Source organism: Hemicordylus capensis, chromosome 3 (genome assembly GCF_027244095.1).
Source record: "Hemicordylus capensis ecotype Gifberg chromosome 3, rHemCap1.1.pri, whole genome shotgun sequence".
Lineage (NCBI taxonomy): Eukaryota > Metazoa > Chordata > Lepidosauria > Squamata > Cordylidae > Hemicordylus > Hemicordylus capensis.
In genome coordinates, this window is record NC_069659.1 from 197,200,698 (window position 1) to 197,223,586 (window position 22,889).

The following is a 22,889-nucleotide window of genomic DNA, read 5'->3' on the forward strand; positions in this document are numbered from 1 at the left end:
TCTGGGACAGGCCTTCTCCGTTGCAGCCCCTGGACTTTGGAATGCGCTCCCTGTTGAAATAAGAACCTCCCCATCTCTGGCAACTTTTTAAAAGGCACTGAAGACACATTTATTCTTCCAGGCTTTTAATTAGATTTATAGTTTTAAATAATTTTAATATTGGGTTTTAAATGTTTTTAATCTTTTAAATGATATTGTTAATCGAATTGTTTTAAATGATTTTAATTAATTGATTTAATGTTTTAAATGATTTTAATTGTAAACTGCCCAGAAAAGACCTTAGAGAACACCTTCTTTATGTCCCTCATCACATGTTTGAGGTCACCTAGAGTGGTCCGTCTCCAGTTACTACCAGTACATCTGGTGGTGACTTGGAACCGGGCCTGTTCTGTAGGTGCACCTGGATTGTGGAATGCACTCCTGGCAGATATATCAACAGTTTAATCTTGCCATTGTCCTTTATGAGTGCCCTAAAACTGATTTGTTTGGCCTGGCCACCAAAGTTTTTAAATTGTTTTGTGCACTGTGCTTTAAATGGTGTGTGTTTTAATGTCTTTTAAAACTTGTACACTGCCCAGAGCCTTTGGATGGGGTGGTTTATAAATGAAATAAATAAATAAATGATCAATCACTTTTTCCAAGCGCTGGGCACCACTGCTGCCCCTAAGTTCACCGCCTTGAGCCTGCGTTTCTCAGAAAACATACCTCTGTATAGTTTGAGCCTCATTGATTTTTTAAGAGTTCTTAACAATGTCGACGTCGGGAGTTATTGTATTCTATCTTTTGGTCACTTTCTGTAGGTGGCTGGTTTGGATTTCCAGCCAAAAGAAAATCCCCGCTCAAAAACAAGAACACTTCAAGTTGCAGCAATCTACTTAAATTGTCTTCCTCGCCCTAAATGGAGCATTCCGCGACCGTGGACTCTATCGACTTATGCGTTGCGCTTTTGTCCCAGAAAAGCATAAAGTTACAGTAAGCATTGCAAGTCAATGCGGAAGCTGCAAAAGTAGTTTTAACGCACCTTTGTACAGCCATATTAAAAACGAACCATCCCGATAAGAGGAAGCAACGCGCCAACCTACGCTAAAACGAAGAAGCTTTCAGCCAATCAGCCATCTCGCCGTGGCTTTCTGTTTGGATGCTATGACAAGCTAGGCCGTGTGGTCCAAACACAGGAAGGACGCACCGAAGCAGTTAGTGCGAAGTCTCACTGCCAAACACATGTTAAGTCTCCCTGTTGCAGCTGGGGCTGATGGGAGTTGCAGTCCAGCCCCATCTGGGAGCTTCCGGTTAGCCGTCCCCACTCTGTGCGTCTCGAAAAGGCAACAATCGCTACAAGTAACAAGATGAGAGGAGGACTAACGCGCCTCAAGTCAAGACAGAAGTGAAAACAAACCAGCTCGTGGACTCATCTTATTTTCTGAGTAAGGGCAACGACTGGATTTACAGTGAAGAAGCCATTTTATTTTTATTTCCTTTTAATTTTTTTTTAATCTTTCCCCCGGATGAAAAGGAAAGGTGCCCCTAGAAACCAGTGGAGAAATCTGCCCCCACACCACACACACAAAGTAAAAAAAGGCGCTCTTGTTCCTTCTAACCCAGGTTTTATTTAGTGCAGTCTATTGTTCTGGAAGGGAAGGCGGAGGAGGAGAGCCAGACCGTAAATGGAAGAGTAAATTCTGTGTCGCTCTAGTCGTTTTTTAGTCTTCTGACCTCAGCAGCCGCTCGGAAGCACGTGACTGCGTGTCGCCTGGCTTATCCTATCACTGCCGCGGAGGCTCCCCGCCTCCCCCCTTTTGCCGACAAGATGGCGGCTGCAGTGGCTAACGCTCCGCAGGCTGCTGTGGTGCCCCCGCCATCTCCAGCGGCCGCGGCTTTGCCGGTCGCGCCCTCGGCAGCGCCCGCTGCGGTTCCGGCGCCAGCTCCTTCTCAGGCCGCTCTTGCGCCAACCTCAGCTCCCCCGACTGCCCCTCCCGCGTTGGCAGCTCCTTTTCCCGGGGGCCGCGCGGTCCGACTTCACCCGGTGGTCCTCGCCTCCATCGTGGACAGCTTTGAGCGGCGTAATGAAGGCGCGGCCCGAGTCATCGGCACGCTGCTGGGTAAGGCCGTCCCCCCATTTCTAGATCTGGCATGAAGAAGAAGAAGATCCTGCTTCGTCAAAGCCCAGAGGAAGGCGGGGCGGCCGCCTCCTTTCGAAGAGGAGAGGAGAGCTGGTCTGGTGGTAGCAGGCATGACTTGTCCCCTAAGCTAAGCAGGGTCTGCCGTGGTTGCATATGAATGGGAGACTTGATGTGTGAGCAGCACTGTAAGAGATTCCCCTCAGGGGATGGAGCCGCTCTGGGAAGAGCAGAAGGTTCCAAGTTCCCTCCCTGGCAGCATCTCCAAGATAGGGCTGAGAGAGATTCCTGCCTGCAACCTTGGAGAAGCCGCTGCCAGTTTGTGAAGACAATACTGAGCTAGATAGACCAGTGGTCTGACTCAGTATATGGCAGTTTCCTATGTTCCTAAGAGATGCAACGTTTTAAACTTCTCCTGGGTCTTTAAAGGAATTTAAAGTAGCCTAGAAATCATAACTGTCTGCCCTGTAAGCCCCCGCACCTTAACCCTCAGGGTGACTCCTGTAGTGGTTTAGTGCTGAACGCTGTATCTGCTCCGATGCTTTCCTTTCTATTGCACTTATAATACTCAGTATGTATCTAAGACTTTAGGAGGCTCAAGGTGCTCCTCGTGATAACCCTGTAAGGGGTAGAACTGGCCCGTTCAAGCTTACCCACCACATGATTAGGAGCTTGAGCGTGCCCTGCATTAATATAGCATTTAAGTAGCATGTAGAGGTATTTTGGATGAGCCATCTCTTCCACATGACTGACTGAAAAAAGTTTAAGGGTGCTTCAGGAGGCAGAACAGGACATACATACTCCTGTCTGCAGTCTCATGGTGGGTGGTACTGGTTGGACTCATCAGCCAAACCAGCCACATGAGTGAGTGGTTGGTTTGATGTCTGCCGGCACACGCAGTCAGGATGGGGTCATGCTGATCAGCACAGGGAGCCAGGATAGGGTTGTGCCCACCCTGTCATCAGTGGAGGATGTCCTGACAGGTGCTGGTAAAGGTAAAATGTGCCATCGAGTCAGTTTTGTCTCCTGGTGACCACAGGAGGGGTTTACCATTGTCTCCTCCCACACAGTATGAGTCCTCCCTTTCAGCAGAATGTCTTTTAATCAAAGGGCTGTTCACCTGAATTACCCCTCTATGCACTCTCAGTTAAGTATGTGTAGAGGAGAGATTCAAGTGGACATTCCCTTCATGTGATTAAAAGACATTTTTTAAAAAATGTAGGAGAGCATTCAAAAGTGATTCCACAATTCCAATTTGAAGTGATATCTGAAAACTTGGTGGTATCTTTTGTCCCCAAACGACTTTCTTAAGAGAATTTAATCTGATCCTTTTGGTCGGTCTTCTCATGTTCCCTACCTTAAATGTATATCCCTCCCCACATGATCTTGTGGCCCAGGTTAGGATGGTTCGGTCTTACTGAAATGTAGCCTACTTTAAAATATATATGTACATTCCACAGGCACAATTGACAAACATTCCGTGGAAGTCACCAACTGCTTCTCTGTCCCTCACAATGAGTCAGAAGATGAGGTGAGTGCTTACTTGATCTCCAAGCTGTCTTACATTGTTACTGTGGCCATTTAGTTTTTTAAAATTATTTATTTATTTATTTATTTATTATTTAAAATATTTATACCCCGCCCCTCCAGTGCACTACTGCTCTGGGCGGCTCACAACAATGGCAGAATATATGTTAAAATGATGGTTCAATCAAGGAGGAGAGGAGAGCTGGTCTTGTGGTAGCAAGCATGACTTGTCCCCATAGCTAAGCAGGGTCTGCCCTGGTTGCATCTGAATGGGAGACTTGATGTGTGAGCACTGCAAGATATTCCCCTCAGGGGGTGAAGCCGCTCTGAGAAGAGCAGGGAGTTTCAAGTTCCCTCTCTGGCTTTTCCAAGATAGGGCTGAGAGATTCCTGCCTGCAACCTTGGAAAAGCCACTGCCAGTCTGTGAAGACAATACTGAGCTAGATAGACCAATGGTCTGACTCAGTATATGGCAGTTTCCTATGTTCCTAAGGAGTTCTGCACTTAAAGAGTTCTTTGATAATGCAACATCATTTTTGGGGGGTTGTGATAATTTACTAAAATTTCTTTCTATGCCAGCATCTAATGCTTAGGATAAGTTGTGCCAACTGTAGTGCTGGCACATTGTATCAAACAGCAGTGTGGTGTTGCTGTGATTTACATCTGCTGATATGTAGTGCAAGTGTTTAGGAGTGAGATAATACCATTTTTTGTAGAAAGGACATGACCAAAGCAACGTGGATATGGAAGTGTACACTCACTTATTTACTCTCTCTAAATTTATAGATATTCTCACCATCAGTCTCAAGGTGGTGTACAACATACAGTATATAGTTATATAATAGCAATACAAATAAATATAGAAAAATACAGAGTTGAAGAAAATTCCCAACAGCATCTAAAAGTGGAAGAGAAATTCTCCAATTACAACCAGGTCAACTACTCAACAAAAGCCCGAATAAAAAGTGCAGTTCAACTATTGGTGAAAGGCTGGCCATACATCCCCAAATCCCTGATCTGGAGGCAGTCACTGAAAATGTCCTGCCCTGCATGCCTGATGATTTTGCTTCACTGGCATTGGCATATGGAGCAAGACCTTCCCCAGAAGATATTGTAAGGTGGGAGCAGGGGCGTTGCTAGTACTTAAAAAAAATTGGTTCACAGCCTCGCTCTTGATAATTAAACTTAATCATATCCCGCCCCCCGCTGCCACAGAATAATTAAGTATGCTTTAACAAATCTCTAATATATAATACAGTACCTATGAAGGTAGAAACTGCAGAGAGCTACATGAGGCAAGGAGATCATTTCCCATTCTTGGTGCAGGTACCTCCACTACTGCACTTACTTTCTGGAATACTTCATCTAGGTGGCTTATGCAGGGCTGATGTAGTTAATTGTTTTATTAGTCTGTCAGATTTTATTATTCTATGCAACTGATCACGCTTAACTGCAATGGAGCATGCTTAATATGATCAAAGGAATCAGAAAACTTTACTGGATCAGAAAATCTTGACAGACTAAGAACATTTTTGCTACACTAAATGGTCCTTCAGATAACTAGAGCCTAGGCCATTTAGGGCTTTCACGATAGAGACTATTACCTTGAATTGGACCTGGAAGCTAGTTGGCAGCCAGTCCAGCTCTTTCAAAAGTGAGGTGATATCATCATCTCTTGTGGCACCCAGTATTAGCCCAGCTAATGTTTTGCACAAACTGCACCTTCAAATTCTCTTCAAAGGCAGCCTCACCTACTGGATGTTACAGTAATCCAAATAGGATGTGACAGTGGTCAGGTCTGCCTATTCAAGGAAGGGTCTCACCTAGGGATGTGCACGGAAGGCCCAACCTTCATTGTTGCAACCATGAGCCTTAGGTTTGCATGCTCTGCTCTCCCTTTCAGGCATGAAGTGAGGAGACTCAGTGTGGCTTGTAAGAAACTGCTGCTTTGATATCCTGGTTTGTTAATTAACAGCAGTTTGAACAAACTACAGTCTCTTGAGTTTCAGCTAAATAAGAAATTGCAGTAGGAAGCATTAATCATGCATGAAGGGGAGGGGGACGATTTGTGCCAACTTGAGGTTTTAAAAACAAAAATAATGGCTTGATGCATCTTCACAGAGTCATGCACATTGGGTGTATAGTGTGCTATAAAATGATGTGCTGTTGAGGTTCTTGGTATGAAGAGGAGTTATAGCTCAGTAGTAGAGTACATGGTTTGCATGCCCAAGGGCCCAGGTTCAGTTCCTAGTATCTCTAGTTAAAATAACTTGGATAGTGGGGCTGAGAAGGACCTCTGCTTAAGGCCTTGGAAACCTTGGGGCTAAGCTAGATGATCCAATTAAGCTTTGTTGCAGCAGATTCTCATCATGTTTTGCTGACTTCCAGGTGGCAGTTGATATGGAATTTGCCAAGAATATGTATGAACTACACAAGAAGGTTTCCCCCAGTGAGATTATTCTGGGATGGTAAGTTATCAGTCTTCCCTACTACAAAGACATCACATTTGTTACACGGTAGCATGGAATTTCTTGATTTGTAATACAAGTAATGCAGTTTCTTGCAGTGGCAAATGCACAAACACCTGCTTTACAACACGCCAGATAATCAAACATTTGTATAGTACTTTTTGAGTGTTCAGGTGTTACATTTATTATCTTGATTGTAATCCTTACAACAAGATCCTCATAGTATACCCTAGGGAGCTGAGAGGGGAGTGGCTTGCCTAAGCCTTCCTAGTAAGTTCATGACATAAGTAAGAGTTAAACTGGGAAAATTCAGACTTGCAGCTATTACACTATACCACCTCTTTGATCTTCTTGACTTGACTAAAACATGGTACCTCTGTTGAACAAAGAGGCACCTTTTTAAGTGGTGACTCTCACATTTAGTGAGAGGAAAGAAACTGCTTCTATCTATCCCCAACACAGTGTTTTCCAGTGGCTGCTGCTAGTGGTATCTATCATGTATTTCTTTTTAGATTGTGAGACCTTTTGAAACAGGGAACCATCTTATTTTTCTGTGTAAACCACATTGTGGACTTTTTTTTGTTGAAAAGTGGTATATAAATATTCGTTATAATAATAGAACTACCAGCAACTTGCTAACTGGCTTGATTCTAGGCTGGAACATTTGGGTTGTAGTGGTATTTTTGTTAAATTCTTTTGGTGCCTTGGATCTGGGCAGGACTATCTTCCTGTTGTTTTGCACACGCTAATGTGCCAGCAACAATAAACATTAAATGGCTGGAATGTTATCCGGTTATATCACGGAATATTGGGGTGCCAGTCTCTCTCTAACTGATGTTCGCTGTGTAAATGTCCTTGTACAGAAGGTAGCACTCATCTGATTCAGTCTGGGTAGACAGTACTGAGTTAGATGGACCAATGGTCTGACTTGTTGAAAGCTTCCTGTGTTCTTCCTAGATATTGCACAGAGCCAGGATTGAATCCAGAGCCAGGGATGAATCTTGGTTTTGCCTGATGTCCCCTATCTTCAGGCATGCATGCTTTCCCCTGCTCTTCATGCACGAGGGGAGATTTCGCTTCCGATACTGATTTGGAACGTATCAGACTCTGTCATGATGTTCAAGAAGGGTGTTTCTGACTTTTCTAGCCAGTGTTTCCAAACAGACCAGAATGGAAATTCTGGCTGGATTAAGCCAAGATTGCTAGGTTTGGACATGTCAGCAGAGTCTGACTTGTTCTAAGCCAGGATCAAAACTGGACTGCTTCTTCCCCCTCATGTGCGATGGGGAGCATAGGCACCTGAGGCTATGGAGTGTTGTGTGAAACCAGGATTCAATCCTGACTCTGTGTGACATCTGAACCAGGCCATTGTGCATCTTGGTGCCCACTTGATAAGATTTAATTTCGTGCCAAGTGAACTGCCTCTGCTTTCACTTATGGCTTCAGGGACAGTAGACAGAACACAGGTCCATAACCATAGGCGAATGCCTTTGGAGCCTGCACTCTTCCTGAAGGGTACTGTTGCAAGAGTATTTTCAGAGGCTTTTATAAAGTGAGCATCTGGCATTCCTATTTGTTGTCTACTATATCTCTCGGTAGTTAAAAGGACAACAAAAGGTTGACCATTACTTTTGGAAATTATTGCAACTTGGATCTTTAAAAAGTATATTGTTCAAGATACAATGGCAAGAATGATGTAGCTAATTAGTGGGCAGTTACAAAAAATTGGACTAGATCAAATGATACAATATCTTTATTGGTCTGAGTGTGCAAGCAAGCTGTTGAGTGAGATACACTTCTCTCACTGAACAACGTTATTTGACATGAAATCTTGTCTACTCTTGCACCTACAGAAGGTGCTTCGGAAACTTATTTCTTCCGTAAGGTGTAGAACAAAATATGGGAGTAAGTGCCATGCATGTGCCCTTCAGGACAAAGTGGTGGACATCACATTGTAGGCTACATTTTTGTGGAAGTAAACTACTTCTTAAATCGTCACAAGGCTGTGGGAAATGGCACACACTTTATGCCCCAAGGCACAGTGGAAGTTCTAATTCATTTAGACTTAATCTTACTGAAAGGTGTTGCTGGTAATACTCTTCTGTAACGTTCTGATATTCATTATGAGGTAACTGGCTTATCAAGAAGTTATATGAATTTGTCACACTTCAGAGGACAGCACAAAAACCTTTTATGGATGCTTCTAAGTACAGAATGTCTGAGCATTGTTTTAGTATAATACCGCTGGTGAAAATATTCATCTGTGTTGTTCAGAGTGTATCTTTGAAAGGTTGGTGTTGAATAGTATTGTACAGTTCTTAATTATTTTAATTGTATTTTTGAAGGTATGCAACAGGACATGACATCACAGAACACTCAGTCTTGATTCATGAATATTACAGTCGGGAAGCACACAATCCAATTCACCTTACTGTGGACACCAGTCTACAAAATGGGCGTATGAGCATCAAGGCATATGTCAGGTATTTGTCTGCAAAGACAATGTCAGGATTGCACTTAGTACTATTAAACAAGGATAACCAGGTTATCCTTAACATGTTTTATCTACATCATATAACCAGAAATTTGAAATATTTCTTAAATCTGAAAGACTTATGAAGGCTTTTCAAGGTTACAAAATGCAACTTGTGAATCAGATTCATTGTAGTTTTTGAGAATATTCCAGAGTTCCTGTTCATAGGTTTAGGATTATGAGAGGACTACAGAGAACAATAAACTTGCATGGTAGAAGGAGTTGCCATTCCTTACTCTACTTTAAAGTATCCCAGTTGTGAGGATGAAAACACTTTTTTATGGAGGCATAGTTCCTGCTCTCTTCTGTCTACTGTTGATGAAGAAGAGGTGAGGTGGGAATGACAGCAGGCTTTAATGCTTTTGTTGGTGTGGTGTTCTTCTGTGTCCTGCCATCTTGCTATTGTTTTGCTTCTGAAGCAGAAGTTCATGTATCTGAAAGTTCAGAATCACTGTTAATCAGAAAAACAAAGGTTGTGGCATGCTTTATGTGATACACGTGCTTCTCAGAATCTGTGTATTGATGAGGCTTGCTATATAAAAGTTGCTCTGAGCTTTTGTTTGGAGGCATAATTTGAATATGTATGTGATGGATAAATGTGTTTGCTCCTGCAGTTTCTTCTCCTCAACCTCAACTGTGCTTAAGAACATAAAGCGATATTCACTAATCTGTTGTACTAATCTGTCTTCCCTCTAGTACTGCAATGGGGGTCCCTGGTAAGACTATGGGAGTTATGTTCACTCCCCTCACAGTGAAATATGCATATTATGACACAGAACGGATAGGAAGTAAGTACTCTTTCTCCTTTGATGCTTGATTTGATGTCTTCAGTGGTGAAAGTAATGTCTCCCTGCCTTCCCAATCTGCTCTTGTACTCTGGTGGTATTTTCTAATGTGAATAAGAAATGGAGCACAATGAAGAGTTGTGTATAAGTGAAATAGTTGCCACTCATTCATATGAGAAGAAAAGTAAAGGATTGGTATTGTGGAAACTGTTATGGAGGCAAATCTGACCTTGGTTTCTGGCCCTAGGTAGCCTAGTATCTGCTGACAGGAACCCTGTTGAGCATGTAAAAGGATCAAACAATTCTTGCCTGACCTTGGTAGCCAGTCCCAAAACTTGTGGTTGCTGGGACCATGCTTCCCCTCTTGTCTTATGCTGCGCTTCCAAATGAGATAATGGACAATCCGGTTCCCTCCCCAACTCCAAGCTTGCAGCTGAAGGGGTAGGAATCCTCCTTTTTAGTTGCACTGCGCTTGGAGATGAAAAGGGGAGCAGGGGATCATTTTCGTGCTGGGTTGCCAATGCATTTGGAGCAGTTTGGCACCAAAATGACACCCCCATCTTTCATTTCCAGCTTCGCGCTGGAGAGGGAGATGGTAATTGTGCTGCACTCTTGAATACTGTACAACTGTTGTGATTTATTTTCCCTCTCCTCCAAGCTAGAAAAGAAGGCTGGAGCTTTTTGCAACAGTCTTGAGGTGGGGTTGTAGAGTATGTGCGTGTGCATGCACACACAGATGCTACAATGTGCAAGCTCTTTTTCTGTCTTCATTCCCTTCATCTTGAGGAAAAAATGGTTGAAGTGAAATGCAGGGCACTTCAGCTGAGGCTTTATCAACCAATTGATTAAATAGTACAGAAATCTAAATTATCGTGAATGAATACTTGACTCACTAATATTAAAAGTATATGGGCTGAACTAGGTGTTCAGTAGCAGACTTGGGACCAGGAATCTGGATTGCCACTAAACTGCTACAGAGTTGGAGTAAGGCTTAATTTGAAGCTGTATGTGATGGATAATATGTTTTCTCCTGCAATTACTTTTTATCAGCTGTGCTTGAGAACATGAGAACAGCGCTGCTGATCAGGCCTAACTAGTCCAGCATCCTGTTTCCCACAGTGGCCCACTAGATGCCTCTGGGAATCCCATAGGCAAGAGGTGAGGGCATGCCCTCTCTCCTGCTGATGTTCCCTTTGTAAGTGGTACTCAGAAGCATCTTGCCTCTGAGGCTGGAGGTGGACTATAGCCACCAAACTAGTAGCCACTGATAGATCTGACCACCATGAATTTGTCCACACCCCTTTTAAAGCTGTCCAAGCTAGTGGCCATCACCACATCTCGTGGCAGAGAATTCCATAGATTAATTATGCGCTGTGTGAAAAAGTACTTCTTTTTGACAGTCCTAGATTTCCTGGCTATCTGGTACATGGGATGGCCCCTGGTTTTAGTGTTGTGAGAAAGGGATAACAATTTTTCTTTGTCCACACTCTCGACTCCATGCATAGTTTTATACACACCTTCTGGGTGTATGTTTACTCTTATAAGAAAATAAAAATAAAGCAGTTGAGGGAAGGGTCTTGCAGGGGAAATTAGCAGGCAAGCAGTTAAGTAGCATCTTGTCCACTCTTCATCCTCTGGGTCCAGGGTGAATAAAAATCAATGATTTAAAAAAAAATTGGATTTTTAAAATCTTTCTAAAGATAGATTTATATTTAAGATACATTATAGTCCAAAGGTTATTCATCATGAAATAAGGATTAGTTTTTAATTATGTAGCATGAGGCTGTATATATGCAATGTTTAAATTTTTTGGTAAATGAATTCCATTAATCCATTCACAATGTCTATCTAGAAGAGGACCAAAAATGAAACTTTCATTTGGTTGTAAATGTTAAGATTATACCAGCAAGAATGAGTCTTTATGGGAAAAAAAAAACCATGATTAAAAACACACACACAAAAAACAACAACCCACCCTGCCTGGATCTGTTGTCAGATGTGTAGTTTGGCCCTTTAAATGTGTTCCTTATGTTGGAAAATACACACCATTGAGCATATTGTCAACAGTTTATAATTCACACTTGTTTAAAAATTGGAATTTAATCTTTGGATGAAATTATTTACCAGTAATGTTCTCCGCTCTAGAAACAAATGATCATGCAACAACTGGGGGAACCATGTGCATTGCTCTGAGCTCCCTCAAGGAAGGGCAGGATAAATGGGACAAGAGAGGCAGTAGCATCAAATAATTGTTAAAGTCTCACTCTTATTGCTTGTTTATACAGGAAGTTCCCAACTTACAAATGAGGTGTGTTCCGAAAGTTCATTTGTTAAGTCAGGTGTTTGAAACTCGAAATTCATTTTCCCATAGAAAGAATGTTAGAAATCATGATTAGGTTCCCAGGCTAGCCCACAGAAGTTGATTTAAAATCTAATGTAGCTGAACTACTACACATTTGCAATTAAGAAATAGTAAGAAAAAATACTGTTGCAATATTAGACTGCTGCTCTGGAGAGAGGTGGCTTTCAGAAAGAGTTTGGCTTGGAAGTGTTGCTGCTAAGGCACTCGCAGAGCCATTTCAACCCTCTGGAGTGCCTGTGGAAAAGGCTGGGCAAAGTGGAGGAGGTGCTGGCAGGCAGAACGTAGCCCACTGGGCTAAAGAGAGGGCTTGGGGCTCCCTTCAGCTGCTGGGGTCTGGGCAGTAGTGAGGTGGGACATGACTCAATAGCAGCTTGGATGGGTGTGCACAACCCAACTGTTGTGTTTGGAGAGCAACCTGTTGGATATTAGGGAAGAGATGTACTGTACTGAGCAACAGCTTAGCCAAGTGCATTGTCTTTGAAACGAGGCAGCAGCAGCAGAAGCTGAGAAAGGGATGTTTAAGCCTGGAACGCATGAGGTGGTCCCTTTAAGAAAGAATAGCTGGGGCTATGCTGTTTTGTTATCCCGTTCCTGTTTATATGTGCAGGTTGGTGTTCGTATACCAGGATTTATGTACCAAGGAGCGTGGTTCATAAGTTGGATGTTTGATTGTCAGGGAGTCTCTGTAATTTCATGTTATGGTAAGATGTGTGCCAGGAAAAGTTGGACTTCTTACTCTTACTATAGCTCCCAGCAGGAATGCCAACATCTGCTAGTCACCCTGCCCCCCCCCCCCCCCGCTGTCCTGGGGCATATGGGTAATAAAAATGGGTGCCACAAGGGAGTGGCTGCATGTTGGAACTCTGGTAGAGAGCTACTACAACCAGACTTTATGCTTTCTGTGCAAAAAAACAAAAGCGTTGGGGTGTTCCATTTATTTAAAAAATGAATGCAGGTGCCTAGTGATAGCAGCAGCTGTCCTAACAGTCTCCCCCCTCCCTTGCCTTGTGCTCAGTTGATCTCATCATGAAGACTTGCTTCAGCCCGAATCGAGTGATTAGTTTATCGAGTGATCTGCAGCAAGTTGGAACGGCTTCTGCTCGGATTCAGGACACCCTGGGCACAGTACTGCAGTATGCAGAAGATGTGCTGGTAAGATTATTGTAGCTTGCCCAGAAAATATTGCTTTAAATGTTTTCCTTTTCTTTGTATTAAATGGGATCACTATCTCTTTGCATCTAGTCTGGTAAAGTGGCTGCTGACAACACTGTTGGTCGTTTCCTAATGGACCTCATTAATCAAGTTCCAAAGATTTTACCAGAGGACTTTGAGACAATGCTGAACAGCAATATCAATGTAAGTCTTTGAAGCAAAGTTGTAAACAGTTTATCTAGTAGCCTGTGCTAGGAAAATACCTCCTCCCAAGTAGGCAACAGCGAAGCCTTTATATATTAGTTCTGAGTCATTAGTGTGGCGCACATGACTGAGATAATTATGCATGGACAACACATAGGCTAGTAACTCTTGCAGACCAATTTGTAATGCTGCCTTGGCTCTTTTGTGGTACAGTCTTCTTGAGCAACCAGAGGGACATTTTAAGAGACTGAGATCTCTAAGGCAGCTTTCCCTACAATTCAGAACTCAATCTGTAATCATTGGTCTGAAAAGCTGCCCACTGGAGTAACAACAGAGACTCTGAACATTCTAAATGCTAGCTTTGTGAGGGAGTATATGCAAGTGTGCATGCATGCGCTTGCCATAATAGAGTGGTAGTTAATATGTCAGTTTATTCTGTGCGGTAACAACCAACCTCAGGCTCCCTGCAATGCTCTTGCCTAGTGCTATGGTGATCCTTGAGTGTTCTGACTGCAGATGTCAATTTAGCCAGCTTAAATTTTGCTGCACATGGCTACCTTGGATAGTAATGTCTTGGAGATGTCAAATTACAAGCAGTGGCAAAACAGTTGAGAACTTAAGATAAATGCTAAGCTCAGATGATGACAGCTAGTGGTGCTGAAGCACAAAGCACCCATGGATCTGGGGCGTGATCCGTTGAATCCATTATAATGGGTTCTGTGCCTGCGCGGAAGCCTCTCGGTGTCAAGTTCCACAGCTCCTTTAAGGCGCCTGCGCCCCACCCCACGTGGCTATTTAAGGTGGGAGGAAGCGCAGGCACCTCAGTTCCTTTGCGACTGCCATGGAGATCGGTACACCGTTTTCTATGGCTCCTTGTTCTGGTTTCTTAGCTATTCTATTCAAATTCTACTGTTTTCTACGGATGTTTGACTATGGACTGCCCTTTGATTACGCTTTTGGACTTACCCTTTTAACTGTCGGCCTATTTGACTGATATTCGGCTTTTCGACATTGGACTGTTTTTCTGACCACGTTTGTGAGTACCAGACTGCTTGTTTTCGTGACTATTTTTTTTTTTAAAAAAGATACCCCAATATCTAAAAAGACCTTTAAACGCTGCGAGAAATGTAAAGCAAAATTGCCCTCTCAAGATGCCCATAATTTGTTCTGTTTGGGTGAGGCACACAACACTACGTCGTGTAAAATTTGCCAGTCTTTCTCCAAGCAAACACGGAGAAATTGGGAACTACGCTTGAGGGCTTTGCTGTATGATGATGTTTTGACTGTCCCTTAACTCCTAAGTTGCCCCATCATTCTCATGGCTCAAGGGACCTGGTTGCTACCCTGTCTAAAACCTCAAAGCCCACCGAAAACCCCCCATACGCCTTGAAAAGGCAGGGGGATAAAATGGCTGCCGCGACTGATCCCGCCAAAAGGGCCAGAAAGCTGTCAACATTGGGCTCTACTCCTTGACTCAGCTCAGCCCAGGATATACTATTTGCCTCTGAATCGAAGCCATCGACGCCGACATGTCCGGTGTCGAAACAGACAGCCTCTGGATCGAAGCCGTCAACACCAACACGCCTGGCATCGAAGAAGAAGAAATCTTCTGTATCGAAACCTTCGACACTGACAAAGTCGGCATCGATACAATCACCCTCCATATTGAAGCCTTCAACACCAACCCATACGGAATCGAGACCGAAGGCTTTGACTTCGATATCGAGCGGGACGACATTGAGAGAACCTTCCAATTCAATGTGGCCGGCTGAACCAGTGATACCCGACGCGCTACCGTCGATGTCGACATTCTCGATACCGGCAGGAAGGGATTTGATGCCAGCACCAACACCGATCAAGTCCTCTTCGACATCGGGAGATGTTCAGCAGGCATCGACCCTGAACACACCGACCCTTATAACTACGGTCACCCCTCGCTTTAGGGCTCTTATGACATTTGCCCTTGAACATGAGGATCTATCCGATAATGAGGGAGCATCATTGGATCCGGGCACAGCTCAGTCTCTTCTGAACATGCTGGAATCCGACACTACCACGCCGTCTACCTTTAAATGTTTTCCACGCTCTGAAGAGGAAGCTCCTCCCAAACCTGTGGTTTCCACGTCACAAGTACTAACTGCAGCCCTGCTTGCTACACCTACACCATGGCACACCTGTGGATTTAGCCATGCTGTTTCTCCATCAAATGAAAGGGCTTTGCCTGGAACATCATCCCCTGGCTTGGACTATTATTATTATTATTATTATTATTATTATTACATTTATATTCCGCTCTTCCTCCAAGGAGCCCAGAGCGGTGTACTACATACTTAAGTTTCTCTTTCACAACAACCCTGTGAAGTAGGTTAGGCTGAGAGAGAAGTGACTGGCCCAGAGTCACCCAGCTAGTTTCATGGCTGAATGGGGATTTGAACTTGGATCTCCCTGGTCCTAGTCCAGCACTCTAACCACTACACCACGCTGGACTATGATTTTGGTGAAAGCTGGGTTTGGCGCGTTAATGCATTACCAATTCGTAATCTCTCAGCAGGTGATGCACCTTCTGCCCCAAACCGGAAACGACATTCTTCCATTGCTACGCAGACTTGAGTGGCATTACAGCATTCTTCCATTGCGACACAGACTCGAGTGCCATTGTCTACAACACACAAACTTCTGTGCTACAGCTGTCTTCCAAGGCTGTACAAACGGAGGACTACACCCCATCTAGCCCACTGCAGCAGCCAGTAACACCCATACCGCCAGCACCACACTCTCCATCACTGCATGAGACAGAGGACAGTCACCGTGGGTTGTCCGATTTTGAATCTGATGTTTAAACTGTGGAGGCGCAGATCCCTTGCCGGATGTGGCAACACCTTCACATGTCTCACCAACGGAAGACCTCAAAGGTTATCTCCATGTCAAGAACATGGCTGCAGCCCTAGGCCTGGACTTAGCTTCTCAGGTTAAAACAATTGATGACCCAGTGTATAATTTCATCGCCCGGTCTCAATCGGCCCAACCAGTCGCCCTGCCTCTCCTGCCAATTATTTCAAACGCTGCTCAATGTGCATGGGCAGTTCCTTATACTTCCACTCCGACATCTAAAAGACTAGAAGGTCTCTATGGAGTACAAGAGCAGGACAACACATACCTTTTTTAAAAAGCACCCAATACCCAACTCTTTAGTTATTGACTGTGCTACCACGTCACATTCTGGAAGACGACATACTACACCCGCGCACAAAGAAGGCAGAAAACCGGATGTATTTGGCAGAAAACTGTATTCAGCTTCTTGCCTCACAGTCAAAGTGGCCAATTTTTCGGCCTGTATGGCTAAATATAGTTACTGCCTTTGGGAAAACCTAGAAAAGGACCTGGACACGCTCTCACTCGACCAACTGAAAGCCCAGTTCAGGAAGACTCTGCAGAGGGCAGGGGATCTGACCTGTCAACAGCTAAACACTTGGCTGAGTCAGAATCTCGATCAATTACAGCAGCAATTATTTTTAAGACGTCACGTTTGGCTACGCTCAACCTCTTTACAACAAGATATGAAGGATAAGATTGAAGGTCTGCCTTTTGATGGCAAAGGCTTATTCTCCGAAGACAATGATGCAACTATGGAAAAGATGAAAAAATCCAAGTTCACCGCGAAAACTTTCACCTCAGCTTCCTCTGCCTCTACATCATATATGATGAAACAGAGAAATTTCTATCATCCCCGTATGAGCTATAGACCACAGGAAAGAAGGGACTACCAAAAAACCTATCAACCCTTTTCAAAACGGACCACACAACAAAAGAACAAATACCCCTCTGTCCAACGTAACAAATAGCATCTTTGAGATTCAGGACAGCCCATCGCACACCCAAACATCTGTTCAACTGCTTCTTCCGACCCCAAACATCAACTGGGAGGAGACATTGTCGGCCTACAACATCCATGTGCTGATTCCAATAGCCAACACCAACAACAGATTGGCAAGTCATGCGCAAGCATGGCGCCACATATGAGATCGCTGGGTCTTGAAAATTGTCACATCCGGCTATGCGATAGAATTCAAGACCCGACCACAATTTCGGGGCCTACGTTTCATGAAGGCGACTCCTGCCTTGCTGCAAGAAGCACAAGAACTCCTACAAAAGAAAGCAATAGCCCGGGTGCGATGGGCCCACCGGCGGGAGGGGTTCTACTCCCGCTACTTCCAAGTCCTGAAGAAGGATGGCGGACTCTGGCCAATAATGGACCTGAGACATCTCAACAAATTCATGCAAGTGAAAAAGTATCGGATGACAACGTTACAAGACATCCTGCCACTTCTGTTTCGGGAGAGCTGGCTTGTGACGTTAGATCTAAAAGATGCTTATTTTCATATAGGAATCCGCCCTTCCTACCAGAAGTACCTGAGTTTCCCTGTAGGCACCTCGGTCTACCAATACCAAGTCCTGCCCTTCGGACTCTGCACGGCCCCTCACGTATTCACCAAATGCATGGTGGTTGTAGTGGCCCTTCTCAGAACGAAAGGCCTGAAGATATACCCATATCTTGACAACTGGCTCCTGACATCGCAAGACAAAGGAGAATTACTTTCGCAGATAAAGTATATGTTATACTTTCTCAAGGACCTGGGGATCCAGATAAACTGGAAAAAATCTCATCTGACAACAGTATCCACCATATCTTACATAGGAGCAGTGTTGGAAACCGATGCGGGACAGGCCTTCTTGCCAGAGGACCACTATCTGACTATTACAAGCCTGGCTCGTCATTTTCAAACCTCCCCACTACAGCCAGCACAACAAATCCAACGCTTACTGAGTCTGATGGCCTCATGCAGTTCAACGGTTCATTACACACGGCTGAAGATGAGAAAGCTCCAACTTTGGTTCCTGTCCTCCTTCCATTCACATAGGGACGATCCCAGGAACAAATTGTTGATACCTCTGTCAATTCTAAGGTCCCTCTCTTGTTGGACATGGAGTACCAATGTACTAAGGAGGATCCCATTTCGATTACAGCCCCCATCGGTTTGGTTAATGACTGATGCTTCACTCAGAGGTTGGGGAGGCCATTGCAATTCAAGGTTGGCACAAGGTCTGTGGACGAAGGCTCAGCGGCTGCTTCACATAAATTTCCTGGAACCGCTAGCAGTTTTCTAGGCCATGAAGGCTTTCTTCCCGATGCTCAGAGGTCGGGTAGTGCAATTGCAATTGGACAACACCACTGCGATTTCCTACATCAATCATCAGGGGGGAACGGTGTCCCGATCTCTTTGTGGACTCAGCATTCAGATTTGGCATTGGTGCATCAGGAATAGCATCACCCCCATAGCCCTACATATCAAGGGGACGGACAACATCCTGGTGGACGACCTGAGCCGTACCTTCTGCACAGACACCCGTCACGAATGGGAACTGAACTACCTCTACTTGTGGCCAATATTCGACCTCTGGGGGTCTCCAGAGATAGACTTATTTGCTACAGCACAGAATGCAAAGTGCAAACGCTACTGCTCGAGAGTGGGCTGCGACCCCTCCTCCATGGGGGATGCGTTCCAGATAGACTGGTCACTGTACCTGAGTTACATGTTCCCACGGTTGCCCTTGGTGAGCAGGGTAGTGGCAAAGATTCTGGAAGGACCTATGAAATTCATTCTGATCACACCGTGGTGGCCCTGCCAAGCATGGTTTCCACATCTACTCAAACTCTCCTAACACCTACAAGAGACTTCCTACCTATCCAGACCTGTTAGTGCAGGAAGACGGCCCTGCTTCACCCGGGGTCCTAACCCTTCAACTCATGGCGTGGAGGATTGGCTTTTGAGAAAGATACTGCTAAATGAACAGAAACCCTCCACTAGGAAGAATTATGCAGGCAAGTGGAAGTGATTCACCACCTATGCTGCAAAACATGGCTTCCATCCATTAAGAGCATCAATACGTCAGATCCTTCTCTACCTTACTACACTTAAAACCACAAACTTTTCTAATGTCTCTATAAAGCTTTACCTAGCTGCACTGTCTGCTAAACATCCGGGATGGGATGGCAAAACGGTTTTTTCTCACCCTTCCTGCAAAAGCTTCCTGAAGGGTCTCTCTAATCTATATCCTCCCATTCAACAACCTATAGAACCATGGAGCATATCCTTAGTCCTTTCAGCTTTGACAAAGCCTCCTTTCGAGCCTCTTAAGACTGCTAGTATAAAGTTAACGTCCCTACAGATTGCGTTCTTGGTAGCTATTACTACGGCCCGTAGAGTGAGCGAACTTACAGCTCTCCGCATGGATGTGCCATATGCCCATTTTTACCAAGACAAAGTACTCTTACACCCTGACATCTCCTCCTTGCCGAAGATTGTGTCGGATTTCCATACCAACCAGGACATTGTGCTGCCAGCTTTCTTTAAGTCCTCTACTTCTGCTTTGGAAAAGGCCTTACACTCTTTGGACGTCCGCAGGACTCTGTTATATTACCTCTCAAAAACCAAACCAATGAGGAAAACAAAGGAACTCTTTATTTCTTACAAGGGAAAGTCAATGGGATGGGCCTTGTCCCATCAAAGGCTCTCTCATTGGCTAGTGGCAACCCCTGCTAACTGGGCAAAGAGGCACCTTTTACCGTGGTGATTCTCTTTATTTAGCAGGGGGAGAGTAACTGGCCCCATCCACCCCCAGCACAGTACTTCCAGTGACTGTTGCTGGTGTGTGTCTTATGTTTCTTTTTAGAATGTGAGCCCTTTGGGCACAGGGAGCCATCTTATTTGTTTTATTTCTCTTTGTAAACCGCCCTGAGCCATTTTTGGAAGGGTGGTATAGAAATCGAATTAATAATAATAATAATCTTAATGGCCTACACACTGCAAAAAGTTGATCCCCCTAGGTCCATTAAAGCACATTCAACAAGGGCCTATGGGACTTCGGTGGCACACCTATCTGGCATATCTTTCCATGACATCTGAACAGCCTTTTGTAAGGCATTATGCTATTGACTTACGGTCTGCAGCGGAGGCGAATGTTGGGAGAGGTGTTCTCAAAAGGGTTTTGCAATAACTCTACTGCTCCCTCCTCCTTTATGGAGCTAACTAAATATCCATTCTAATGGATTCAACAGATCATGCCCCAGATAAACAGGTTGCTTACCTGTAACTGATGATCTGATAGTGATCCGTTGACATCCATTAGACCCTCCCGAACTGAACCTCTGCAGTAATACTATTTCTGCAGTAGAACTTACCTGCTACATCAGATGTTACGACTGCCTCTGCGGTCTCTAAGGAACCGAGGTGCCTGCGCTTCCTCCCGCCTTAAATAGCCACGTGGTCACCTCGGGCAGGGCGCAGGCACCTTAAAGGAGCTGTGGAACTTGACACCGAGAGGCTTCCGCGCAGGCACAGAACCCATTCTAATGGATGTCAACGGATCACTACTAGATCATCAGTTACAGGTGAGCAACCTGTTTTTCAGTTTTTTTTTCAATATGAAAAATGAAGGAACATCATCTGCATAATTGAAGTGTACTGTATTACATAACATAAGAACAGTCCTGCTGGATCAGGTCCAGGGCCTACCTAGTCCAGGTTCCTATTTCACACAGTGGCCCAACAGCTGCTTCTGAGAAGCCCACTGGCAAGAGATGAGGGCATGCCTTCTCCCTCTGTTGCTCCTCTGCAACTGGTATTGAGAAGCATTGTGCCTCTGAGGCTGGAGGTGGCCCATAGCCAACAGTCTAGTAGCCATTGATAGACCTGTCCTCCATGAATTTGTTGAATCCCCTTTTAAAGCCATCCAAGCTAGTGACCATCACCACATCCCATGGAAAGAATTCCATAGATTGATTATGCGTTGTGTGAAAAAGTGCTTATTCTTGTCAGTCCTAAATTTTCCAACCTTCAGTTTCATGGGATGATCCCTGATTCTAGTGTTGTGAGAGAGGGAGAAAAAATTCTTTCTGTTTCCTCTCTCCATTCCATGCATAATTTTGTACACCTTGACTATGTCTCCCTTAGTTGCATCTCCACCGCCCAAACTAAAGAGCCCCAGATGCTGTAGCCTTGCCTCATAAGGCTACAGTTGCTGCCCTAACGGTAGCTTTCTATGTTGCTGCCCCAACACTTTGGAATGCACTCCCTCCTGAGATGAGAGCAGACATCTCTGACAATTTTGAAAAAGTCATTAAAGACTTACCTTTTCACCCAAGCTTTTTAATTGTGGTTTTTAATTGTTTTAAGGTTTTTACTTTGTGTTTTGGTTTGTTTTTATGTTGTGAGCCACCCAGAGACGGAAGTTTGGGGCGGCATACAAATTTGATAAATAAAGGAAGGTGCTTCGGGTCCTTGATCATCTTGGTAGCCCTCTTCTGCACCTTTTCCAGTTCTACAATATCCTCCTTAAGATACAGTGTTCCGAGACTGAGTGTGTTATCTTTTGTCGACCAAATCCTGTGGAGAGGAGAATGACATATCAGGACATAGAAAACTGTTGGTTTTGATATAGTGTTGCATTTAAGAAAGCCTTGTTTAATTGGAAGCTTAAAAGCAGTGATATCAGTTTTCCAGAAAATTTGGAATGAGACACTTTTCTGGAAACATTTCTAATGCCCTGAATAGTTTGGTTTAGCATGTTTGACTTGGTAAATAACTTTTAAAATACACCTTATTAATTTTACATATTGTAAAAACATCTCAGAAGTATTTGAATAGACATATTTGGGTTGGGGGGAAGTAAGCACACTTATAACCTAACTTTATGCATTGTAAGTCCCACTTAATTAAGTGAAATGTACTCTTAGATATATGTGCATAGGACCACAGCTTTCATGCAATTTAAATGTTATAATCAGAGCTTTAGAGAGAAGCTATTTTTACTGGAATACTAAATACAAGACATGACAACTCAATAACATATTTCTTAATCGGTTACATTTTAAGAAAAAATGTTAACATTTTTAGTGTCTTCATTCTGTGCCAAAAAACATTTTGCTTGTGCAACAGGGATTTTAGCCCATCTCTCCTTTCCTCTGGAGCCCACGGTGCCTCCTAAAAACATATTCCTGAGGATTGCAGGACTCTCAAGGAAATATTGGGCTCTAGAAAGACGGAGATAGATTGCCTCCCATGTTGTGTGTGCATAACATTTTTCAACATGTGCAACATTAGTCTGGTTGGCTTTTTTTTCATGATAGTCTGAAAATTCTATTCATATATTATACTTGCATGCTTCCTAGGGATAATTACCTGATAAATGTTATAAAAGCATTTTTAGAAAGATAGCAGTATAAAATTTTCTGCCCTGCATCACTACTTAAAAGACTTCTTGGCAAAAACAAATAGATCCATTTATACAACTGTGTTCTATTTCATCTTAAACATGTTCCTTTTTTCTTCTCAGGATTTGCTGATGGTGACTTACTTGGCAAACCTCACACAGTCGCAGATCGCACTCAACGAAAAAATATTAAATCTGTAACGAACTCCTGGCCATCTTGTTAACAGAAAAGTGTGAAGAAAACTGGAGTTGTCCCTCTAGTCCAAGGTCTTAGTTGGACTGTAATGTCTAAAATGACTGCTAACAATCTTTCTCTTCACCCCTCCTTCCCTCCCACCTCTAAGAAAATAATTGAAATTGTAATTGGCTCACAAAGCTGAAGGCTGTAATTAAAAATGAGTTGGCAACTCCTCTGCAGATCCCAGACTGCTCTGTCTTGCCCTTTTTATAATCCTATTTTTATTGTATGGA

General features: G+C 43.9%; 2 protein-coding genes across 5 annotated transcripts in view; one reads left to right on the plus strand and one right to left on the minus strand.

Moving 5' to 3' along the window:
- The first annotated feature begins 1,373 nt into the window (after positions 1–1,373).
- Positions 1,374–22,842, plus strand: EIF3F (eukaryotic translation initiation factor 3 subunit F). Of its 2 annotated transcripts, none has more exons than XM_053310160.1 (8): positions 1,374–1,424; positions 3,578–3,648; positions 6,033–6,112; positions 8,458–8,595; positions 9,342–9,433; positions 12,808–12,944; positions 13,035–13,148; positions 22,542–22,842. In XM_053310160.1, exons 3-8 carry the CDS (start codon positions 6,045–6,047, stop codon positions 22,617–22,619), a joined length of 627 nt encoding a protein of 208 aa, XP_053166135.1. In that variant the 5' UTR covers positions 1,374–1,424; positions 3,578–3,648; positions 6,033–6,044; the 3' UTR covers positions 22,620–22,842. The 2 variants fall into 2 exon arrangements, with proteins under 2 accessions (XP_053166135.1, XP_053166134.1); XM_053310159.1 differs by lacking the exon at positions 1,374–1,424 and adding an exon at positions 1,775–2,099.
- The window catches only part of LOC128351057 (uncharacterized), a 32,590-nt gene continuing 14,087 nt past the window's right edge, over positions 4,387–22,889 (minus strand). Inside the window, exons 3-4 of one of the 3 annotated variants that reach the window (XR_008319572.1) lie at positions 21,339–21,592; positions 4,387–9,079 (exon numbers count right to left, since the gene is read on the minus strand). Coding sequence is in view for 1 of the 3 variants with exons in the window: in XM_053310161.1 (XP_053166136.1) it covers positions 21,343–21,592 (250 nt within the window). In the remaining 2 variants the exon portion in view is untranslated. Of the gene's footprint in view, positions 9,097–21,334; positions 21,593–22,889 lie in introns of those variants that run through there. The other 2 variants (XR_008319573.1, XM_053310161.1) reach the window with 2 other exon arrangements.

Bases quoted from the DNA above. Each gene is read 5' to 3' on its own strand.
- EIF3F (XM_053310159.1), top strand. From the start codon at position 1,808: ATGGCGGCTGCAGTGGCTAACGCTCCGCAGGCTGCTGTGGTGCCCCCG. The intron at 3,649-6,032 runs GTGAGTGCTTAC...GCTGACTTCCAG, and splicing joins ACAATGAGTCAGAAGATGAG to GTGGCAGTTGATATGGAATT. The intron at 9,434-12,807 runs GTAAGTACTCTT...CCTTGTGCTCAG, and splicing joins TGACACAGAACGGATAGGAA to TTGATCTCATCATGAAGACT.